General features: G+C 41.9%; 1 protein-coding gene across 1 annotated transcript in view; it reads right to left on the bottom strand.

Annotated features, from left to right (window-relative positions):
- The window catches only part of cacna1c (calcium channel, voltage-dependent, L type, alpha 1C subunit), a 149,910-nt gene that overhangs the window by 1,155 nt on the left and 124,503 nt on the right, over positions 1 to 24,252 (bottom strand). Inside the window, exons 30-49 of the mRNA XM_076111439.1 lie at positions 23,567 to 23,725; positions 23,314 to 23,424; positions 20,720 to 20,803; positions 14,672 to 14,857; positions 11,996 to 12,133; positions 10,489 to 10,554; positions 10,049 to 10,140; positions 8,609 to 8,771; positions 8,106 to 8,233; positions 7,903 to 7,999; positions 7,347 to 7,449; positions 6,668 to 6,769; positions 6,315 to 6,442; positions 5,866 to 6,000; positions 4,707 to 5,071; positions 1,449 to 1,565; positions 1,203 to 1,342; positions 978 to 1,075; positions 305 to 401; positions 36 to 144 (exon numbers count right to left, since the gene is read on the bottom strand). Of these exons, the coding sequence (XP_075967554.1) occupies positions 36 to 144; positions 305 to 401; positions 978 to 1,075; positions 1,203 to 1,342; positions 1,449 to 1,565; positions 4,707 to 5,071; positions 5,866 to 6,000; positions 6,315 to 6,442; positions 6,668 to 6,769; positions 7,347 to 7,449; positions 7,903 to 7,999; positions 8,106 to 8,233; positions 8,609 to 8,771; positions 10,049 to 10,140; positions 10,489 to 10,554; positions 11,996 to 12,133; positions 14,672 to 14,857; positions 20,720 to 20,803; positions 23,314 to 23,424; positions 23,567 to 23,725 (2,618 nt within the window). The remainder of the gene's footprint in view (positions 1 to 35; positions 145 to 304; positions 402 to 977; positions 1,076 to 1,202; positions 1,343 to 1,448; positions 1,566 to 4,706; positions 5,072 to 5,865; positions 6,001 to 6,314; positions 6,443 to 6,667; positions 6,770 to 7,346; positions 7,450 to 7,902; positions 8,000 to 8,105; positions 8,234 to 8,608; positions 8,772 to 10,048; positions 10,141 to 10,488; positions 10,555 to 11,995; positions 12,134 to 14,671; positions 14,858 to 20,719; positions 20,804 to 23,313; positions 23,425 to 23,566; positions 23,726 to 24,252) is intronic.

The following is a 24,252-nucleotide window of genomic DNA, read 5'->3' as shown; positions in this document are numbered from 1 at the left end:
CTTGTAACAGTTATTTGAAAGGTACTTGGTCTTACCAGGGCCCACAGTTGACAGAGGGCAAGCTGGTATTAAGCTTTTCATGGGAGTTGTAGCCCTCTAGCCTCAGAGAGGGCACTCGCTGGTAGGAGGCATCACTGCCATGGGCTAGAAACAAAGAGGAGAATAACCCACTAGGAGAACGAACCTCTCAACAAGTACGACAAAGCTGCAACTTGACAACAATATGCACTTCAAATTTCACTCTTTTCCCCCTCGTTAAATAAAGGTAGAAGTGTGCTTGATGTGTGCACAGGATGCAGTATACCTGTGGGACTGGCTGGAGGCGTGGAGCACAGCCGGCTGAAGAGGGTAGGTGAGTGACTCCGTCTTAGCAGAGGACTCAACCCTGCGACCGCCAGAGCCTGGAGGAGGACAGAGCAGAGGGACAGCGTCAGGGGACGTTCACGTGTTGCGTCTAAATACGTGTGGAAAACACAAACCGTGGCCCTAAAATCTTTTTATCCAAGGTGCTTGGGGGGGGGGGGGGGGGGTTGTGCACCTGTCGTGCTTGGCGTTACTAAGTAACCAAAAACATGTGCATAATTTAGCGGTAAGCCTCACTGAGTAAACAAAGTGGAAACAAAGAGAAATGGATTTCCAGCACAGCAAATCCCTCACAGTAGCTTTACTGCTTGATCTGTCTGTGTCAGACCTTTCAACTGGATGTTGGGATTTCCTGGTGAAGAAAGTAAAATAGTCCGTGGGACATACTGTAAAGCTCTGGGTAGCCCAGCATTTAAATTATTAACTTCTCTCTACATTTATTGTAGACTAATTTTACGGAAGGGTGTAAAAATTGCGGCATGTGAACGGGCCCCTTAGACAGGAGCAAGAGGTGAGGATTATGTCTGCCGAACACACAGCACGGCAGGGAGTTCACATTATGCATTTAAACCCTCAAAGTGTGCGTCAGTGTTTATTTTGTGGGCATCATCTACCTGATGATGTACAAGGTGTAGCGGTACAGACGTCTTTTGGGAGATGTCTGGCCTCGACTGTCTCCTCAGACACTCCAGATGGAAAGACGATCTCCGCGCTGACACACATAAACACGCAAACACAGCATGTAAAAATGAGTACAGTATAGAAACAATTTGTATTTTAGTATGTGGACTAGTTGTACCAATACTTTAGAAGAGTTTTTAGGAGAGACGTCTACTTACCCAGAGTGGTGGGGCAGAGGAAGACTCTCCTGGGAGACTGCCACCCTCCTCCTCCTCCTCCTCCTCCTCTTCTGTCTTCTACCTCTTCTCCTTCCTCCATGGGATTCAACTGCTTACATGTTTCATCATGATACACCAGCCTAATGAGAACACACAGGCACCCAAAGAGGAGTTTTATAAAAGACACGCCCCAAAGATGAATCAAATTTAGAGGCGAAAATGATGTGCGTCTGTTTTCAGCAGTACATGTCAGAGGAGAGCGAGTGGTCGTCCTCGTGGTCGCCGTAGCTCTCATCATACGTCTCCTCCGTCGACCCCTCGCCTCTTCGGATGATCGGCCGACGGCTGTCACTTGAGTCCGAGCTACCAACAAACAAACAAGCACACGACCAAAACAAACAAACCGACAAAATGAACAAACCAGAGCACAGATGGAAAAAAAACAGGTAGACAAATAGGCAGACAGATGTGAACATAAACACAGAAAAAAAAGAAGCAGCTGATTAGTAAAACAAACTCGGAGAGGAGCTTAGGAGGAGACTGAAAAACCCACTGAGGCATGTAGGAAAGGAGGAGAGGAAGGAGGAGAAGAAGAAAAAGGAAAAGCTTGAAAGAAAAGGAGAAGCAGGTGGGAATTACAACTATGTTGTTTAAACAAAACGGTAAAAAGCATCGAAGGCAACACGTGGAATATGACAAACTGATAGCACGACTGAGGTGCAGACATCTTTAAAAAACAAAGATTAGGACAGACAAGATAACGGCTCAGAACAGCTAATAATGTTAGTCAATACTTGGAGACCAGTATTGTAATGCAAGCCTACTGGGAAATGAAGCAGGTACATTTTATGCTGTTCTCATCATTTAAAATGAAGGCCAATAAAGTCCTGGAATCAGACGCCGTCTTTTCTACTCATCTCTTTAAGAAGTGGAGGCAATGCCTACATTAACCTTGATGCAATTTTGTTAGGAGAAAAAACAAGAAAGTCTTAATTCAGAATTCAGGGTTCTGTGTTTAATCCAAACTCTGCATATACTCTGTATTACGTTGTATTCTCTTTGAATTCCAAAGATGTCTTGTCCCCCTTATCTGTCCACATCTGTTTCATACTCCAGACTTAAGCTTTAAGGAGACATCCTGACATTCAAAGTGAAATATTTTCTTCTTCACCAGATAGTTTGCTTAAGTGTTACAACATGTGAGCTCCGCAAAACCATCTGTCAATGGTTGTGTTTCAATAAAAAACAGGAGTCACAACAAATGACTTAGCTTGCAGTCAGCAGAACCCATTATTCTTTACTGTGAACACCCACAAATACAAATAGCAATTTGTGTTTTCGAGCACCAGCACATAAACTTCACCTAAGAACTGCCTGGTGAAGAAAAACTAAATGGAATTTCTAAATGTTATGATGTCCCTTTAATCCACAGCTATTTAAGCTGCTCCACAGCAAACTCTGGGTTAGAACAGCATTTAATAAAACCTAACTAAGACTCTTCTGGATCCGCTTGATCAAGCTCACTCCACTTGGTAGCTGGGCGGACGTTAACACCCAAGGTGGTAAATCAAGCGAATCCAAAAGCGAAAGTGCACTGGAGAGCATACACTGTACTTTGTTTTGTAATGGAGCACTTAATTGTTGATCACAGGGAAAGTGAATACGTTCAACTCCTCTCTAATTAACTATGACCGAGCTGTCTCACAGGCTGACCTTCTAGGATCAAAACATTTAGCAAACGGAAATAAAAAGTCTAAGGCCCCGCTAGTCACGCCTGGAAGCTGCGATGTTTATTCAGGAAGGAATAAATGGTCAACATGATAACAGGTTTGCTGTTCTCAAAGGCTTCCCAATATAATTTTTTTGCAATTGCCAAGACACAAAAACTGGTACTTGCGGCATTACTGAAGTCACTAACTCTGCTTCACAAATTTGAAACTCTAAAACACACTTTATGCAAATAACTATGCATGATTATCTACTTTAGACACATGATTCAAAACTAAAACCCGTGTGTTGCTTGCTAAACATTTCCATTTTAAATGCATCACTCTATTGCCAATCACCAGCACCCAGAATGCACCTGTGAAAACACCTGGAACCAATCAGATCACTTCAAAATCAAAGCTTGAACACTATTGATAGGATTCAGGTTTGCTTTTTGGTGTGAGAGAGTTAGAGGGCTATAATAATAAACTATGCTGTATGTTGTTCACATTACAATACAGTAACTATGTTCATTGTAATCTTTAGTTAAAGTATTGTGTCTGATACTGTTACAAGTATATGAGTATTGAGAATAAGCTAATTTGGTTGTTTCCCCATTGCATTTGTGTTAATAGTTTGTATTTACAGCATCCTACAAATGCCAAAGACTCTAGATGATAGTGTTTTATACTTAGCACATCAGTGTGAAGTTTGCATGTTGAAAGTGCTATTTATTTAGTGTCTGTGTGTACTGTTGTGATGCAAAAAAAACTATTTTTAGAAGCGTTCATATAGTGAGTGTTTGCTTTTGCAAGAGATGTAAGATATTTTGTATTTTGTGTATTATGTTTTTGGTATTTGTGTGCAGGGTTTGTGTTTCAGCAATTGCAAAGAAACTGTAAAGCAAAGTATAGCTGGAGGTATTAAGTTTGTCCTGAGGGTGGTGCTAATAGAGCAGAGGCGATCTGAAAGTTGGATTACGTGTAACACTGAGAAAAGCTTATCATGTGACTGAAATGGAAAATGATTATACTCAGTACGCGGGTCATACCGTAGACTTTGATATTTCTTGTGTACAATTTTAGTGCTAAATAAAATGTGAGGCATCACCAAAACCATTAGGACTCATCCTCTGGGGACCAAGAATATCCAGAGCAAAGTTCATAGAACAAAGAGCAGAATATAGGACAACGAGCATACGTTGTGTCTAACCCAGACCTGCCATACACTAGCAGAGAACAGTAGCAATAAGAGCCTTTGATAGGAAATATTTGGCCGTGTTGCACCAAACACGTCTATCCATGGCTTTGGCAGCAGCTTCTATAGCAGCAGCGTAGAGCCTGGCTTTTGCTATAGCAACTAAAGCATTATGTGCATAGCAAATCTCACCATAGCACTTTGACAGCGATGCCATTTTATGTAGCATTATGAAACCTTTTTGCACGCAGTCAGGGGACTAACACAACACACACACACACACACACACAGTTTCTCTCTCTGTCCCCTGGCAACATACCGCATGAGGGTGTCATAAAAACACGTCCTGCTTGCCACCAGAGACAAAAGACAGGGAAAGAGAGGAGGAAGGGAAAAGAAAGTGAAGGAAATAGAAGAACCATTTTTTAAATGTCATGCTGGTTATTATGTTTACAGGCTAGCTGAATAACTGTGATGTTGGTTCGGAGAAAGTGATAGACTAATAATTCTTGCCTCAGTTCAAAACCACAAAAAACAGGAACGGAACCCCGAAACACCGATTCAATAAAAGATGTTTACTGCTGTGCAGACTGCACTCACCTCTTTGGAGGAAAGCACCACGCGGACCTTGGCAGCAGGATGGGGGTGAGCGGCTGTCCCGTGTGCCCGTCCACAGTGCTTATGGACGGGCTTGGGAATCGACTGATGCCCTGGGTCGTCACCCCGACCATGCCAGTGTTGTTGGCATTGTTGATGTTGGCATTGGAGCCTGATGAGGAGTAAGAGGAAGGGGTGAAAGTGGTCGAGTCCATGAGCTTCTCGTGGGACGGACTCTCGTCTTCGCAAGGGGAGCCCTTCTGGCTGATGTGCAAGGGACGCTGGGTGGTGAAGGACTGTGGGAAGGAAGCGTGGCCATCGCTCTGGTTGTAGTAGTTGACGTGGTTGCTGAACAACCCACCCGAACGCTGTGGGGCGAGAGGAGAGAGGGTGAGAGAAGGGAGAGAGAGAGAGAGTAAAGGAAAGACGACAAAGAAGATGAGTGGAAAAAGACGGAATTAAAATAATGTTTAAGTGAAAATATCTTTATATCTTACTACAGTCAAACAAACCAAGGGGAGGTTGTATTCTCAACTTAGAAATGTATCTTTAACAGAATTTCTTTGGTCTTTTTATGAATCTTGGTCTAAAATCTCCACAATGCTTAATAACGGCTAGGTGTCAAAGGAGTCGTGTGATTCTATTTCTTCAATAAAGTTGCTCAAAAATATTTAAAACTACTAATTTCAGTCCATCTGTGTAACGCAGTGTACGTGAAAGTAACAAAATATAGCAGTAAACAAAACAAAGCGCATGAATGGGGCATTGACAGTGGAGGCTGATAACTCAGCAAAACTCACCCTTGAGCGAAGAGGTGTGTGTGTGTGTGTGTGTGTGTGTGTGTGTGTGTAGTTTCTGTCAGAGGCTTACAGTTATAGTGCTCAATTGTTGTTATTATTTTGCAATTTTCAGCCACTAGATGTGCTTCTAAAATGCATACGGTCAATGATTAAAATTGAGTTCAGTATCTGCAGTGATTGGTAGCCAAGCTATGTGGTGGAAAATGAGGCTTTTTAAATGTCTTTTTGAACCTCTGAGCACATGCTAGAATGTCTATGCATGTACATGGAGCAATAATATGGCTTCAAACTGGACGCCGATCATCTCTCTCTCGCTCTCTCTCTCTGGAGAGTGAGTGAGGGTGTGTGTATCCAACCTTTACCCTGAAGATATCATCCTCGGATACAGCCGACACAGGCTCCTTCAGGTCTTTATCCAGCTCCTCCTCCACCGTCAGGTCTCCAGAGATGGCCCTCCGAATCTCTGGACCAATGTCATGCAATGTCCGCAGGCCCGCCTACAAACAGACCAAATTTGTCTCTCATAGAATAACACAGTGACCCACATGCTTATCTATTTAATGTCAAAACTCTGAAACAAGGCATATGTACTCACACGAACAAAATTCTGTCTTTCTAAAGTTAATTCATAACAAGAAGCCTCATATAAGCTCTACACTCTATTGCCCCTCATGTTTCTTTTATCATTTTGGGATCCATCAAAGTCACAATTTGACAAAATCTACTGCTGTCTTCTGAATTTCCTGACAATGCAAAAAATGTACACAGATTTTGGATCAATGGTAAACAAAACCCATGTATGTTTGTGTACCTGCAGAGAAAGGGCAGTTTTGGGGGCCACCTTGGTCACCAGCCCTTGTTCTTTCCTCTTCTTAAACTTGCGAAAATATTCCTGGATGAGGAAGGTAGCGTAGAACTTCCCGACTGTTACCTCATCATCTGCAAGAAATAATGATATCACATGCATGGATTAACGCGCAAAATAATGCCTCACAGTATTTGTCAGAAATGCAGTTGCAAGTCATGCAGCCGTGGTTTTGGTCAAAGTAAAACAAGAACAATTTAAATTTAGTGTAATGATTATTAAGTGTTCACATTTTCTATATTTGCGTTTATTGTTAAGATATGATTGAGCTATGAAACTGCATTGCAGAGCATACAAACCTCCAGCAGGGGGCACTACTTGATCCAAGAGCTTCATGCTGGTTCTCTTCCAGATCTTCTTCACTATCGCCCTCAGTTCCTCGTTGGCCTGCTCCAGGTTTCCTGCACACACACAAACAGTATAAATACCGTCAGTAGGCAATTTGAGGAGGGGGGGGGGGGATACCATCCCCCTTGTTTGCAAAATGAACTAAAGGCATGCCCCTTGTTAACCTGCCATCCCTCCTCTACATCCCCTAGCAGCAGAGTTAGAATCTATGGTCTCAACCATAACTATCAGGAGCCTAACTGTGCTGTGTATTGATAAGTCCATGAGGCTATCTGGTCTGAAGAAGCAGACGGATATGTAATGCCAGAAGTGTTGGTGGGATTAGGACAGTGTGTAAATCTGGGTGGGGAAAGTAAAAAAATTGTACTGGTGCCTCCCTCACTACCACCACTGAGCAAGGCTCTTAACCTCAACTGCTGTATAGCTGCTACTATGCCAATAGATCAGACTGAGGTTGTACTGGGTGAATAACTATGTAACGTAAAAAAGGAAAACAGTGACACCTGGCAAGATGGTAATAAATTGAAATCCCATCTTATGCACTACATATTCATACATGCCGATGTGCCCAGCTTTGTGTATGTGTGTATCTTTTGCCTGTGCAAGTGCATTCAAGTGTGTGACTGTTACCGTCTGTCTTGATCCTGAGTGCGGTTCTGACCAGGGCAAACAGCGTGGCGTTGAACATCACCGTTCCATCGCTGTTCAGAGGCATGTTCATCGACACCAGACGCTGCATGAGATGGAACATTTTGTTTGATCACGCAAACTTTTCAATATAAACAGGTACAATTCCTGTGCGAACTGCCAGCATCCATTGGCAGCAGACTCAGGTTTGTTGAAAATAAGCAGACAGTGGTTTGACACTATGGTCACTATTAATGGTCCTCTGGAGAGACGTGAATGTCTAAATATCTAAAATATTTTCTCTGTACGATCTGTTGTCAATGTGCCATTTTGAGTCACTGTGGAAGGTGTTATGAGCTGTCAATGTGTCATCACAATGATACCACAGATTTATTAATATTGCTCCCACCTGGCAAATAAGAGTGGTTTTAATTCCACCCCAAAATAGGCGCAGAATGAATTCTGATTACCTCATTTCTAAAGCCTGATCAAATGTTTTGTATATTTCCTGCAGCCTTTTACGCCATGTTCGGGGCCGAGTGTTTGTAAGCATGTTTACCTTGCAGGCTACTCTGTGTGGACAGAGCTTTCCAAAGCCGAGCGGAGGCTGGATTCTTCGCAGCAGAGTCACCACATCCAGGTGCTTTATTCTCCCTCTGGTAACAGCACATAGGTTCACATTACAGTAACTCTCTACACAATCTCTGCATGCGAATGATGAATTAGTCGGTCGATATATATGTTAATTCTCTGTAAACTTACTTAGCCTCTGGGTCATATTCAGCCCAGATCCTCTTGAATTCGTCAAGATGATGCGGCCCCAGGATTGACCAATCGCGTGTCAGATAGTCAAAGTTGTCCATGATGACGGCCACAAACAGGTTGATGATCTGGGGATAATCAGGAATCAGTCAGACACTACATTAACAAAATATAGGTGAATGTCTGTTTGAAATTATAAACACATAACAGCATGCAGTGAATCACTCTAAAATCCATTGAATGTAACATTTGATGTAAAATGTAACTTTAAAAGTTATCGTGTAAACGAATGGTTTGGGAATGCCAAACCACAACATTCGATGTTCAAGCTGTTGCTTTGTATTTAGACAGTAGCAAGACCTCTGAACTATTTGTTAGGACTTTCTCATTTTTTGGGAGTGTCTGTTTTTCCACCTTCCCTAACCTGCGATTGATTCCAGTACACATACTGTGTCAAATACTGTCTGTTTAAATAATTAGTTTCCCTTTCTCACTGCACTCACCAGAAAGGCACAGAGCATGTAGAAGCTGACAAAGTAAATGATGGCAAACTGGCTGCCACAGTCCTCTTGGTCCGGGTTGCTCTCATTGGTCGATCCTTTCTCACACGGCCGATCGGGCGAGCACGCCAGCATGATCTCCTGCCATGCCTCACCTGTTGCACATCTGATAGATAGACATGCATGCACACAAACACACACACAAATATGCACACACGTTGACGCAGATACGCATGCAAAGATACGAAGACATTAGAAGTACACGTACATGCATAGATATGTGGATGGAGTCACATATCAACGCACACATACAGACGCACGGATGTGTGCGCGTATGCATACGGACATACAAGCATAGAGAAAACACACACGCGCAGTAACAAACACAGAGAGAGGCAGACACACAAACACAAACACAAACGCACAAGTGTTAGATTCACCATAAAAAGCAAAAAACAATCATTATGTTCTCAAATCTAAATTTAAAGAGCAACAGCAAAGACATTTTACTTCATATGCATTTCAAGTACTGTACATCGCAGTTTCAAGTATCCAAGCATCCTGCCTTCTCTGAATGGAAGCCCATTGCTATGATTCATTATATGAAGGGATCAGTACATAGAATGTCAACGAATAGAATAGATACTCCGTATGATTTTGTGGCAAAATGCTCACAGAAATAATAGAATTGCTGCCAAACCAGACACTACTTTATCATATCTGATCTGTCCTTTCAGTTTCTGTGTTTTTCTTTTCACCCCTGCATGGAATCTTACCCTTATGGCAACCACACAGGACTGGATCCAGGCAGTTTAAATGTATTATCAGTAGAGTCCCCTCACAACTGAAGAAAGTGTCGTCCTCAGTGGACCGGAAATATTTGCGATAAATCAGTCAAGTTTACAACAATTTCCAGCTAACTACTGAGCACACTGGTGTACAGATAAGATTTTAAAAGCTGTTAAAGCTGCTGAGTAACTGGTGAGTCTATATTTTTCAACTGGAATTTTTTTAAACTCTTGGCACGGTGGCAGTAACATCTTCTCACTGTACAAACTGAAAAAAAACATCCCACATTGGCTCTTGTGCAGAGTCAAGTCACAGAGTCGGCTGAATTTACAGCTTGACATTTACAGATATCCTGGCATTTAATTAACCAGCTGCTGTCAAAAAATGGCAGTGGCAGCTTCTAATGAAGACATAAACGCTTTTCAGAATAAAAGGAAGAGAAGAAATATAGGAGAGCAATAAGGAAAAGTTATTGTCGTTGATCTAACACTACAGGAAGGAATGATGACGGTAGAAGAAGAGCAGACGGACAATGTCGAAAGAAGAGATGACATTGACTTTGAAACAATTAACAAAAGTGTAGATATTGAGAGAAGTGGGAGGAGGATGAGGGAGGACACGAAGGGAGAAAAGGAGCGTAGTCATCTTCCTCACCTGAAGAGCAGCAGCACTGCCTGAGGAAACGTCTGGAAATTGTTGTTCCTGTTGACCTGCGTGTGGTCCCGCAGCGCTATTTTACCAAACATCTGCACAGGAGGGGGAAGGAAGCAGTCACAGCACACAGGATATGACGTCAGCATTTGACAGGAGGAAGTGATTGATCTCTGGGACAATCACAATTAGAGGCCGCTGTCCCTCTCATCATCATTGGTACAAACAACACAAAGGGACAGACGAAGAGGAAGAGGAGAGACATAGACTAGCAACAGCTAGAGGCGGAAGAGAAGTGGAGGAGAGAGGGACGACGTGACCGAAAAAAGGAACTCTGGATGACAAGACTCCAGGAGGACAGACACAGGATGGAGGCCAGCTGGAGGAGAGAGAAGAAAAACACAACAGAGGGAGGGAGACAAGGGGACAAGACAACAGCTTACCTGCATGCCGATGACAGCGTATATGAAGAATAGCATCACTATAAGCAGAGCTACGTAGGGCAGAGCCTAAAGAGGAGAGAGACACTTTAGTAACAAGTTGTCGACAGTATTATCATGCACCAAGGCTGTAGTCCATTCACTTCCATTCAATTCTAACACATCCAATTAGTCTACAACTGATTTAGGAAATTCTTGTTTAAAAGAGTTGATAAAATTCACATGTATTTCTTTATTTTTCAAATTAGCAGTTGCGATATATAAAAAAAAAAGAAGTTACTTTATGAAGTGAAAGTGAACTGATCTGCAGCCCTGTGTGGCACAACACCAAAACAATCCAGGACAAATCATCTGACTTCGAAGTGAAAAACCTCAGTAAAATACAAACTGCTCTCTGAGTTTAGTCAGGAGACCAGTCCCAACGTACATCAACCAAACACGACCAGAACAGGTACGCCTTCTATATTCACACACCTGGGAGACTGTGTGGAGGAACTGAGCCCCTGGCTAACATTACCCCTGTGACTGGGAGGGCAGGGCCAAACCATGACGAATAAATGAACAAGTAAAAGTTTGATGATGTGTCAATATGTAAGCCACTGATAATTCAATAATGACAAGTCTACAGGAAGCTTAATTGTGTTAAGTGCAGTAATATATTCATGAGCACTTTTGGTTTCAAATCACACCACGAGTCTGTTTTTCGTTTCGAATTTCAATGACATGAAGTGGCCCGTCTCAACTGACACAAGAGCGAGAACAGATTATTTTCATTTCCCCCATAACTCTCTATCAAATGATTTCATTTTTTGGTGGAGTGCTTCGTTAAACTTAACTAGTGCTTAACCCGCCTACAGGGAATGGTGAGCTTTCAGGGGTTAGTAGTAGGGTGTTTGGGGGGAAAAGGGAGTAGAAGAAGAAGTGGAGGAAGAAGAGATGGGTAGGATAGCGAAGGAAATAGATTGCTGGTTAAGGTTCTTAAGTTCCTGGCTGTTTCCCAGCTTCATGTCCCTACAGCCCTCCCTGCCTCTGCAAGAAGACTCCTAAACCTCCTCTCCATTACCTCACATCATCCCTCTTTCTTTTCCTCCTTTCCCATCTACGACTAAACTGTCCCACCCTTGTGATTTTTTTTGCAAAAAATAGGAGGCGGAGAGGAGGAGGGAGGAGGCAAGGAAAGGAGAGGCGGCTTGTGAGACTCCACCAGGCTGGATTTACACAAGAACAAGGATATTTTTAGCCCTATGTGACTCAGATCTGATTTTACCAGATGATTTGCACAGTATTAATAACATTAAATGAGATAATCACCTTGTTGGCACTCTATGCCAAGTCTGGATCACAAAATCAGCTATAAACCCTGAAATGTAGTTAAAATAGTGCTATAGCCTCAAAACCAGGGCTCCAATCTGGTTCACATAAGGGTTAAAGCTCCACTTTTGCTGCATCATTCAGTCCTGTGTAAACCCAACCCCCTGCTCTAGCATGTTGTGTCCGGTTCTCCCCTCACTTGGAAGGATTTGATGAAGGTCCACAGCAGGGTCCGAATCCCTTCCCCGCGAGACAGCAGCTTCACCAGCCTCATCACGCGGAACAGCCGGAAGAAGGTGATGGAGATCCTGGCGTTCTCTTCAGAGTTCTGCAGTCCCTTTTGGTGGGGTTTGGTGTTTTTTTTTTAGAAAAAACACAGGACGCATGGGAACACATGCAGATAGGTAAGGGAGGGAAACACACGCACACACATACACACAGGTAAAGATGAACATACAAACGTACACACAAAAACATATGCAGAAATAAAGACGTACAAGTAACAGTCACATACATATTCCCACCCACATGTATAGGTGGATGTAAATATGTAAAACACACACGCACACACACACACACACACACACACACACACACACACTGAGTTAATAAATGGAAGTCTGCGTCCTACAAAATCCCATCAAAATCAACTGACAAAAGAGATTTGGGAGAGAATCGGGCAATCATGCTCACTTTTCTGGCTTCATGGAAAAATCAAATGGCAACAAAGAGATTCACAATCCATCTATCAGCCCCCTGAATACACCTGCTTGTACCTCTCTTTATGTAATAGATACGTCCAACTGTGCAACAAGAAAAGTTATTTTGCAGTCGTTAAAGGCACCTTGCTGAACCACCAAAACTAAAAACGGCTCCATCAGTCTTTACTGGTATAATTGGTTCTAGCATTCTGCTGTTACTTCCACCTCATCTCAGGAATGTCATAATTAAGGTGAAGAACACACTCTTGGGTTTCTATACCTGTTACAGGCTAATCCAGCCTTGCAATGACATTTGACAAACAAGCATTAAAATGCTTTTAGAGCCACTGAAGTAAATCATCTCACTAAGCTGAACGATTTGATTACTCTGCACCGGTACAGACGAAAAGTCTAACAGCGGAGATCAGGCCAGGGAGATCTCCATCGATAACGTCAAGCTATTTCATAAATCACGGATAACAATTCACAACAGATACAGTACAAAAATCTTAGCCTGCAGGCAACTTCCTGTCTTGATAAATCACGCAGGCAGGCTAATTGTTTATCTGGAGCAACTGGCCACCGGGACAAACAATCCAAAGATGACTTTCAGGTGGATAAAGATGTTAATACCCAATGCAGTCACTGCCGGGTTGGGTGGTTAATGTTGTCATCTTAACTTTTAGTTTACTATGATCTTCTTTCACCCCTGCGATCATTATATTTGCAGAACCTATCCATTTTTTTGCATTATTTTGAAAAGTTGCAGTTTATTCAAAATATTTCTTAGTAAAGCTCTGAAGTACAAGCTTGAGAGGCACTGTAGCTTTCTAACTGTCTATTGTCCCAAACTCATCCACAGGAAATAACTCCATGATGAAATATTCAGCCATCTCGCTGAGTGCTATTCTAATACGGATTTAGTTATTCATGGTGCTGCTGCTCATTCTCACGGACAAAAAAGGCAGAAAAAACAAAGGCAACATCAGGATTTGTGTAAAAGCATTATGCAGTTAATACATCAACTAAGGAATCATTATATTATTCAAATTATACTCCAAACAGCAGGGCGAAGCCAAGGATAACGTTCATAGAACTACCAAATCATCAGCAACCGACAGCAGTAACAGTTACGCAATCACACCTACATCTGCTACATCTGCCTTCGCTGTGATAAATAAACACAAGATCATCCTACCTGACCTCTAAATCTGTTTGATGCCATTTGTGTTTTTCCAAGAAGCCATTAATTCTTTATGCTAATCCCAAAGAGAAAACACAGTGAGCCACTAAAAAGGACTAGCCGTTCTCTACACATCCAGCTGCAAGTTTGGGATAACAGATGTCATATGTTACTTTTCAAGAGCAGAGAAATAACCCATCTTGTTTTTAAAAATGTTCTATAGAAATCAAAGATTGTAAAGTTGCATTATTATATATTTCTGGGATAACTGGGAGTGCTTTATAAGGGTAGACATCACATTGTTCTGGTGATGCAGGTGTGTTGAAAAGTAACCCAAGACATGCGTTGTCCCAAACTCCACCGACAGATGTGCCGGAAATGGCAAATCCTTCTGAGGAGAGTAAGTCAAAATTCTGTAATGCAAGTAATACCACAACTGGACCACAATGGGGACCATTGCACCATTAACAGAGTGGGGCAGTGAGAGGGAGAGGTACAGTAACAGTAAGTGTAACAGAGCGAGAGAGAGAGTGAGAGAGAGAGAGAGAGTCTGAATATGAAGAATAGTGTGAATTATTCAGAGACATCCAAACAAATGGACAGGTTCACAGATAGATCAGATAGACAGCAGGCCAGTGGAGAAGAGTGAAAGAAAGAGAGACAGCGTGGTAGCGTGACCATGATGGCTTGCACTCATGACGAAGCACTAAAGATACCACATCCATAAGGGAAGGGGGAGCAAGTTGCAAGCCATGGGGGAGGTGGGGGCAGCGGGCACCAGGGCAACAACAATAGTCACTCAGGGAAAGTCACTCCGGTTATACTAGGCCTGCAGAAAACAGTGTCCTTCACCATACACACATATATGTATATATAGAAGCATGTGAAACAACAGCTACATAAACCCTGGACATGCTGCAGAAGATGACAGCGGGAGCGACAGAGGAGAGACGACAGGACGAATGGAAAAGCCAAACGTTTTGGATCATACCATGGTTGGCGTAGCAGGAGGGATGGGAAAATGGAGGGATGGAGGGATGGTGGAGGAGGTAGGGAGGCGGACGAGGTTACCGTCGGAGCGTACCATTGGCCTTACCACAGGGGGGTGAGAGGAAGAAGAGGAGGAGGAGGAGGGCGAAGAGGAGGAGGAGGACGAGGACGAGGAGGAGTCAGCTGGCTTTAAGGAAAGGCAACAAAGATCAGCACCAGAGCAGCGCCTTGGTGTGTCTTGGTGTGTCTTGATGTGTCTTGGTGTGTCTTGGTGTCTGTGTGTGCAGTATGTGTGTCTTTTAGTGTTATTATGTGAAAAGCTGTAAGAATTTTACAATAACCGCCGGGCTACTGAGGGTCCAGTCTCTGATCAACTCTCACATGGTGAAAAGGTTAAAAAAAAGTATATATATAAATATCATCTGGGCCAGGAGGGAGAATCCTGCCAGATATTACTACATAATGGAGACTGAACCCATCCTCCGTGAGGACCACGTCAGGCGGAATCACAGTACTAGAAGATTAAAACATGTGCGAAGTTTAAACTACTGCTGAAATTGCTGTCCAACGCCTTGAGGGCCAAAATAATGAACGATGGTCTGGGGCAGCCACAACGGGGGGAAAGAGCTGAGGGTGTACGTGAGCCCATGTGCTTGTGTGTATGATGGCCGATAGAAGGCGCGCCTCTGTAGCTATCTGTTTTTCTTTCTGCCAGCTGAAGCTAAAGTACAGTAACAGCGGTTGAAGCTTTAGCTTGACTCAGGCTACATTTACCAAATGCATCATGGCATTAAAGGGCAATGCCTCCTTTGACTATGTGTTATTCAAGCATTTCTCTGACCTGAAAATAGCCAAGATCCAAGTGAAACTAGAACTTGAACTTACTTTTAGGTCAAAGATGCATCAGAATACCACAATAAAAAAAGGTTGAAGTTAAGATCATCTCAGTCAGACAAAGGTGATTTTAGATGCTTTTGGAAATTGGAGCCCACTAGTATTTAAATAACATTGAGAAGCACAAAGATAACATATTGTAAGGAGACACCCACTGGTCCTCTCTGGTATTACAACATATTACATCACTGGGAGTCATAGATTAACTTCTAGATTAATCTATGACTCAGGAGCTGTTTACTCTTTGGTGTTGGTCCTGTTAAAATACCTTACCACATAATGAAGAAATGAAAGGAATTTTAACAGAGCCATACACACACATTTATGAATACATACATTATAAACTTGTACTACAAGCACAAACTCTTTGGGGAGGGATAAATGGTGTGTGTGTGTACATGTCTAAGGAGAAGAGCTGAGGCATTATGGTGTGAAAGGAAGGAAAGTTGGGAGAAGGACAACTAGGAAGGAAGGGAAGGAAGGGAGGACGGAGAAAGGAAGGGATGATGGCACGGATACACACTAAGTGCAGACTAAATAAATATTGAAATATGGGAGATTGTGTGTGTTTGTCTGTGTGTCTGTGTGCGAATAAAAAAAAAGGACCAGATGAGTCAATTTAAGCATAACTAAAATCAGAATTTGCTTCACTTTCTACGTGAAATCGAAGCTGTGAACCACATAAGATTAAACTCAAATCATTCCTTGTTATCATATTTCTTATCATGAAGCGACACAAAGCAAATTACAGAGTCTAGCGTGGACTTCAAGGATCGGGACATGGGTTTTAAATTTAACCAAATAAAACCGTCAATTTGTAAATAAATATACAGAATTCCTTTCAGGCTGAACTACAGTGCGGATGTGAGTAACTGTAGTTGCAGCTCCTCGGATTTATGAGCTCATTTACAATGACCGTGAGCCGTTTTCTCACATTGCATGTTGTGTTTTCAAGCAACAATTTCATCAGTTCAGTCAGTTCAAAAGGTAAAACGGGTCTCTTGAGAACATTATCACCCTCGAATTGAGGTTGAGGTTTGACTCGTACATTTTAAGTTGTAATACTGAAACACAAAAGTGCATTTTCACTAGAAAAACAACACTAACTTGTATACACGCGCATATATACATGAGATAATTGGATTATCTCTTAGGATATATGAAAAGTATGAGAGACCCGTGTTACCCAGCTTGCATTTCAGGTGAGCAAGCGGCACCGCAAACCAAGGAGAGAGAAGACAGAGAAAGAGAGAGATAAACATCCATAAAAGAAGAGTTACTGAAAACTGAAAAAAGCTCAGAAAGAGAAGGAGAGAGATGGAGAAGAGAAGGCATTCCGGACAGAGAAAGAAATAGATGCAGTCCATACTGGCATCGTCCGCAAGACACCGCTCAGAGCAAACCACTACAGATCTATTCACACTACTTCTACTCAAAACAAAGACGTAAAAGAAAACAGACAGGATTTAAGAAGCACCCGCAGGTTGCTGGGGAGAATTAGAGACCCAGGGATTAACAAAGTATTCTGATTCGATGACCACAAAAAGTGCAGCTAATCTAAGTCAACAAGCACCCAACAGAGCAGCAAAGTGGGTGCACTCAAATGAGAGATTTTAGCCATTTTATATTTACTTTACGTGATAACATTTTAAAAGCTGGCCTGTTACTGCACCTCGCTGTGTACTTAGGAATGCAATGACGGAGAGGTAGCTGTTGGCAAGTTGCTGCTATTAGTTTCTAATTGCATTGCTCAGTACATTAGAAAGCATTCACCTGTGCTTCATCGCCTGGGTAAATGCAGTAGCAGGCTAGAATCTAAAATGGCTCAGTGCCAGGGTCCCAGATCAAAAACAGACAAGAGTTCTCACAGGATTGAAGTGCGGAGGGTTTCTTAAAAAAGACAAATAGAAAAGGTAGCTTGGGCATCACGCAAATCATTAAAAGCCACCAGAGAAGAAGAAAAAGAAGACTTGGGCCATGCCTTTAGGTTAGGGGTGAGAGAGGATAATAATGAAACATTCAGGAAGAAACGCAAACCAATCAACAAAATCAATCAAACCAAATCAAAGGCAATATCCAAACCAAAGCGTTAAGTGCAGCATCAGCGACTTGTATTGATGACAAAGATGTATATCTCCGGCCCATTGAACCTCAGAATAAAAGGTGGCTGAACGATCAGTGGTTTTGTATTGTCACTTCCCAACAGAAATGTCTCTGTTAAGTGTCTATGAATATATTTATACACTCCTCTATCACCTCCTCACTCCCCTGACGTAACAATCATGTAATAACTAGACAGAATAATCGAATGAAACATGAAATATCCAAGTAGAGTTTTCGAAATTACAAGCTGTGGTTTCTAAGCAGCTTTGTCAGCCTCTCATGGGGAAAAATGGATTCCCTTTCTAAAGGCCCGAAAACAACAGCCAAGCTCATACACACATTTGTATGCCTGACCAGTGCTGTCTGAGGTGAAACACACTGCATTCCACCACGGGGGAAAATACCGGTGAGCATGTGTGCATATCTTTTCTATAACTCAAACCAGCAGGCTGAGGGTGTGAGAGCAGTTTAGGCAAACCTATACTTATAATGTGCATCCCCATGTAGAAGAAATGCGTCGATAATCGATGTGGCCGAATCAGAAACTGTTGGAGCCTAAACACATCAACAGCTCAGTCTAACCTGAGAATTAAAATAGTTTTCTTTAAAAGGAACATTTTTGGGAAACGCGCTAACTTGTTTTTGGAAATACAGTGTAGCAAGGGCTGGTGTAAGTGTCTTCATAAGCTGAAACAAATATCAAACGTATATATCAAAGTTAGACTCTCAGAGAGCCAATTTCAGTCCCCTGAGGAATTTTCCTTTTGCTGCTTGAGATGTTTGGCAGATAGAAGTCGAGGCATCAAATGGAAATGACTGATGCTCTCCCACAAAAAAGCCACAAAAGAATGTTTTTTTCATGTGACATTTTGGACTGATCATAGCATCAGCTCACACAGCTAAACTTGGCCTCTTCTAACGCTAAATTAAAAGTAGTTGTGTCCAGACACACTCTGCAGTTTGCATGGTTCTCTGCCTATTCTGCTGCCAAAGAGCACTTTGAATACCACATGAATAAAACACCAATTATCCCTGAAGTGTAAATACGATAGACACTCAACATTTGACTTGTGTTTGGGATATTCATTCTTATTCAGCCCCACTGTTGACCATAGGGCCTCCACGTCGATAATAAATGAATTCATACCTACATTTACATAAATTTCATGGGTCCTGAGTAAATCCATTTATGGATCAAATTGTTCCCCATGTCTGCACATTACTATTGTTGAGGCAAAAATAACAAACTGCAACTTGTATCTTTCTCATTTGAATTTAAAGTTTTTCTGGTGATTTATGAATTGAGAGCGTTTCATGACCCTCAGGTCAAATCACCATTGTTCAAAAGAATCAGTATTCATTCCAGAAATGTGGATCTTTTCAGCAAACATTACATACAGTATCAGGCCTGGATATGCCACCTTTACATCTGCCATGCTATACAGTGTCCATCATGCCAGGGGAATGGACACTATCCCCTGTGGCAATGATAAAAGATCAAATAAATGGGAGAGCAAACCAAAAAGTGCTGAGGGGAATGCAATAGGTTCTATTGGCAAGTGCAATAGTTTTTGATGCTCAGCAGACCGAGGCATGAATACCTATCTGAAGCAGTTTCAAATATTAGAAAACCTACAGGAAATGCTGGAGAAGATAAAAGCGCAGGAATTGGAAGGGGGAGATCATCGACAACAAGTTGTGAAACGTGTTGTTTTACAGCCTCCATTGTTATTAACATTACATTTTAACAAAATACAATGGAGTGATGACAATGTTAGTTCCCCAACAGCCAACATATTAATCTTAAATCAAACTGAAGATGTCAAAAGGTATTTAGATGTCAAGGCTCAAAGTTCTCCGAGCATAACTGTTCAGTATTTCACATGTTTAAACGCTCTGTTCTGATTGCACTACATCTGGCTGTTTTCTCCGCCAGGCTGCTTCAGCCATCTCTTAAGTTCAAATGCGGTGCAGCTGAAGTTTCCTAATCATTTGAAAGCATGCGAGATGGGTATCGGCACTCTGTCTGTTTGTGTGTGTGTGTGGGAATGGCAGAGCAGGCAGGCAGGAAGGGAGGGAAGGAGTTGGACTACTTACGTTAACCTCAGTGATCGCTATGTCAACAATGCTACCCACAACTATCAAGGCATCAAATGTGTTCCATGCATCAACAAAATAATGCTGCGTAGGGGTGGAAAGAACAGAAAAACAACAGAAGAAAAGGACAGAACATAAGACATTTAAAAAATGGAAACAACGGAAATTAAAGGAGAGAGGAGAAAAATAAGATAAAAACATTATATACATGAGCATTGGAGTTTTTTTAGTAGGAGGACAGAGGGAAAGAATCAACAAAATTCAACAGCAAAAAAATAAAAGAAGGGGCAGTCTAAAAGAGATGGACAGCAGGAAGAGCAGCGGCGATCGGTCATGCTTGTCCATGAGAGGAAAATGTCAACAACAAGAACAGTACAGAACAAATTGCAACAAAACCACAACAAAAAAATGCCCCTGTTGCTGTAGTTAAAAAAGATGACGTGTAAGTCTGTTTGTGATTGGTCAGTGAGTTAGTTCAGTTAGTTAGTGAGGGAGTTCAAACCTGAGGACATGTCACAGTCTGATATGAAGTGGACAAAAAAATTAAGAACCCGACAACATCTGAGATACTGTAAGGAATAAGGAAGGAGGACGCAAGGCAGGAACCCTTAGTGTTCAATGCTAAACCCGGCCTCTGTTCTCTCTACTTTTTAAGATACCCAGGAAGAAGCTTGTTCTTGCTCAGGACCCCTTGTGGTTAGGGGGTCCCCTGAGTAGCAGCGGCCATCTTGGAGTTAAAGATGGAGGGAGAGAAGGAGAAGAAGGAAGGAGAGAAAAGAAGAGGCAGAGAAAAAGGGAAGAGAGACGGAGAGAAAAGACAAGACAACACAACACAGAATAGCCACGAAGGAGAGAGGAGAGTGGCAGGAAATGAAAGATTCAGAAGAAGCGAGAGGGCACAAGACAGAGAGAAAGAGGGCGCGACAAGGAGAGTGAGAGTGGGCATCGTACTTACGTTGATCTCACTGAGAATGACGTCTATTATGCTGCCAATTACGATGAGGAAATCAAACACATTCCAGGGATCACTAAAGTACCCCTACACAGGATGAGGTGAGCAGGAGGAGGAGGAGGAGGAGGAGGAGGAGGAGGGTAAGAAAGGTAGGTTAGAAGGAAAACAACATCTGCTGCCACTTCGCAGACCTATTAAGGTGGTATGAGGTCGAACAGTACACTGAGGAAACGGAACAACAAAATCAGCTGACGAACCGACACATGAAAGGACACATTTTCATCCTAATGAACAGAATCAACTTGTTTCCTTTGCACTATCTGTTCATCAAGTGCAGATTTCCTGCTCTGTTGTGGCGTGTTAGATGGAAGTTATCTAAGTCGGCAACTTTGTTTGTTTAATTTATTGAAAGCAATTCATCACCATTAGCGGTACAAAGTGAGTATTTATGAAAAACATCCAGAAAGCTTTAAGCCAAAACAGTAGTATTATTTAGGGTGGTAAAATAAAAAATATATTTGATGTACTGTAAAAGGAGCTTAGAAGGGTTTTGTTATGTTCTGGTGTAGAGACACAGCTTCATTAGAGTTGAATTCGGAGAGGCAGACAAGATCTAACCAGGGTAATTTGGAAACTGGCGCATTGGCCTTTTCAGAAACATTTCCATATACTGTAAAGCAAATTACATTCAGATTCAGGGCTGATTGTTTTCCCATAGCACATTCAGATTCGTTCTAACACTGTGTTCTAGGAAGGCTAATGATGTTACCATGTTACTTCCAATGTTGTGCAACAATCTGTTAGTTATTGCATGTCTGAAGACGGTTGGAAGTTGGAGCAGGGGAATGAGAATGATCACTGTCTGGATAATGTGAGGCTTCTACATTAGTATAGACTTAGAGTATATACTGCGGTTCACCAACAGAAGAACTCTATAACTTCCCTGAAAAACAATTAGGTATGCACAAACAAATACCACCTAATTGATCAATTTTAAGCTTCATCGTCTGACATCAGGAGTGAAGGGATCCCCATAAAAGGTTTCTAGACTCTATAGAGGTTTAAATTAAGTTGTTTGGAGGTGTAAGAATATTAATGTCAAACCAGGGTTAAACATGAACAGCATTCAATTGATTTGACAAACTTTAGACACACATCATTTATAAAGGTTGAGAGGAAGGTGGACCCCAAATAAAATCAACAATGTGTTCAGATGTTCAGAACTATACAACACAGTAAAAAAAAAAAACCCTGAGGAACAAGGCTGAGACAGTGAAACCTGTACAAAAGTTAGAAGGTATTAGCACATGGTTTTTTTTCCTCCATAAAGCAAATGTTACTGGAGCTGATTCCACTTGTGTGTTGACGACTGTAATACCTGGAAGTAAAAGTGTTAGTGAGCTGGTCCTCTGTGTGTGCCGGAAGAGTTTACCGAAGTCAAGCCAATAAAAACAAACATCTCACTCACGCACAAATGAAGTGCGTTACATTTTCGTTAGCATTGTTCAAATGGCTCGGGAACATGTCGACATGCTGCACTTTAACTTATTATATAGACTTAATGCATGAAAGAAGGAAAAGAGGTATAAGTTTGTATATATTAAGAAAGTTGCAAAACTGCTTTTAAAAATGTGATCTGATCAGTTTAAATGAACCCTACTTGAGGAACAATATATAACATAATGCAGCGCAGCGTGAGGTCAATTCCCAAGCCTAAATGGTCCAAGTAGATCATTATTTTCAAAAGTTATTACAAAAAACTATTTTTCATTATTATACATGATCACATTTTGTAAAACATGATTTGGATTTTATAGCTAATTGGAAAAACAAAATAATTAAGTTATAATTAGTAGTTTAAAAAAAACTCTGGCTCCCAGAAACTTGGTGCTGCCATTCATCAATTGCACCAAATAACTTACAGCGATTAACTTCACATATGAAAATAAATAAAAAGTAAAATTAATTTGTTCACACTCAAAAATAACGTTTTTTTCTTTAACCTGGAGTATTTTGAATCGATAGTTTAGAATTTGGTTTTGATGTGCTGATTCTAATGAGCATAATGTGTAAAAGTGACACAGTTACTCAACTTTTGATTTACAACTTGCACTGTGCAACAATAGAGTCAAAAATATAATATTAAAGTATTTTCCTATAACCCTGCTGTAATAGGGGGAGGCATTCCCATCTGTTACTGTTTAGATACCTCCTGATGCACCAGGAAGTGCTCAGATTGGACCAATAAACCCAGACAGCTACATAACAACAACAGCAGGGTAACAAGGGAGCAGTGAGATTAAAAACCCCACGATGCCGTCCACTAATCATGTTTTAGATCCACAATATGGCAATTATCATCTGGAGGAAATTAAACCGGGATTATGAATATGCAGTTCAACATCAGGGAGCAGTTATTTGCATTACATGTGAGTCAATGCCTTAAACGTACAGTATTTGACTATTCTATTATATTCATTGGTTGTAAATTATTAGTAATAGTAAGTAGATTAAACCTTTTCGATCAAATATTTGCTATGCTGCTCTACTCTACTGTAGACTGTTATTCTATTCGGCAGCTAGAGAAGTGGACCTACCCTGGGTTTGAAGGCGATCAGTTTAAGGATCATTTCCACAGTGAAGAGTCCAGTGAAGAGCATGTTGAGGATGTTCATGGCATCATTGAAATTTTTGGTCTGTCCATGATGCTGCAAAGACACATAAACAACTCATTATTGTCCAACAAAGGAAGGGGGCTTCATGGGAGTTCTCTAAAGCCGTAACTGTAATATTTACCCCATTTTAAGAGAGCGTACTTGCATTCTGTGAGCGTGTATGTGTGAGACTCACCTGCATGGCCAGACAGATGGTGTTGAGAAGGATGAGTGTGAACATCAGGTACTCAAAGTAGGTGGAGTTAACCACATACCACACCTTGTACTGGTAAGGGTTCTTGGGGATGTAGCGACGCAACGGACGTGCCTTCAAAGCGTACTCCACACACTGACGCTGTGACACACACACAAACACGTGAGCATGCTCAAACACACATCTGCCTTTAACTTGTGTCTGGGAATGTAGCTCCCCAACTCCTCCTCACTCTGTACTCAGACCACCATGGAGGAAAAGCTGTAGCTGTGTCTTTTGGCAGTCTAAAAAAGTGTTTTCCAGCCCAGACTACTCTTCCATCCTCTCTGTGCATTTCCTTGTTCTTGCAGGGACACGGATCATCACAGAAAACACAGCTGCAGGGACTTCGCTTGGCTCTTTCTTTAAGCTTTAGTCTCATCTTCTGTCTGAACTGCTGCAGCTCCCTCTTGACTGCACTCCTCAAGTAGTTCAGCCCCTACAACTCTTGTTCAGCCTCTCCAGATTCTCCCATGCCTCACCCCCACTGCCTGGCCTCCATTCCCACTCCCTTGTGCCTCCTGAATGACAAAATGACTTTCCCACTTCAGTCAGAACAGCACTCCCTCTCCCTCTACTTTAACATGAAACCTTGTGCTTCATGTCGGTCTTACTGCTAAACAAAGGCA

Source organism: Anarhichas minor, unplaced genomic scaffold (assembly GCF_050575085.1).
Source record: "Anarhichas minor isolate MPS153535 unplaced genomic scaffold, ASM5057508v1 ptg000045l, whole genome shotgun sequence".
Classification (NCBI taxonomy): Eukaryota; Metazoa; Chordata; class Actinopteri; order Perciformes; family Anarhichadidae; genus Anarhichas; species Anarhichas minor.
Note: the sequence above shows the minus strand (reverse complement) of the source record. Positions and strands in the feature narration are given on the sequence as shown.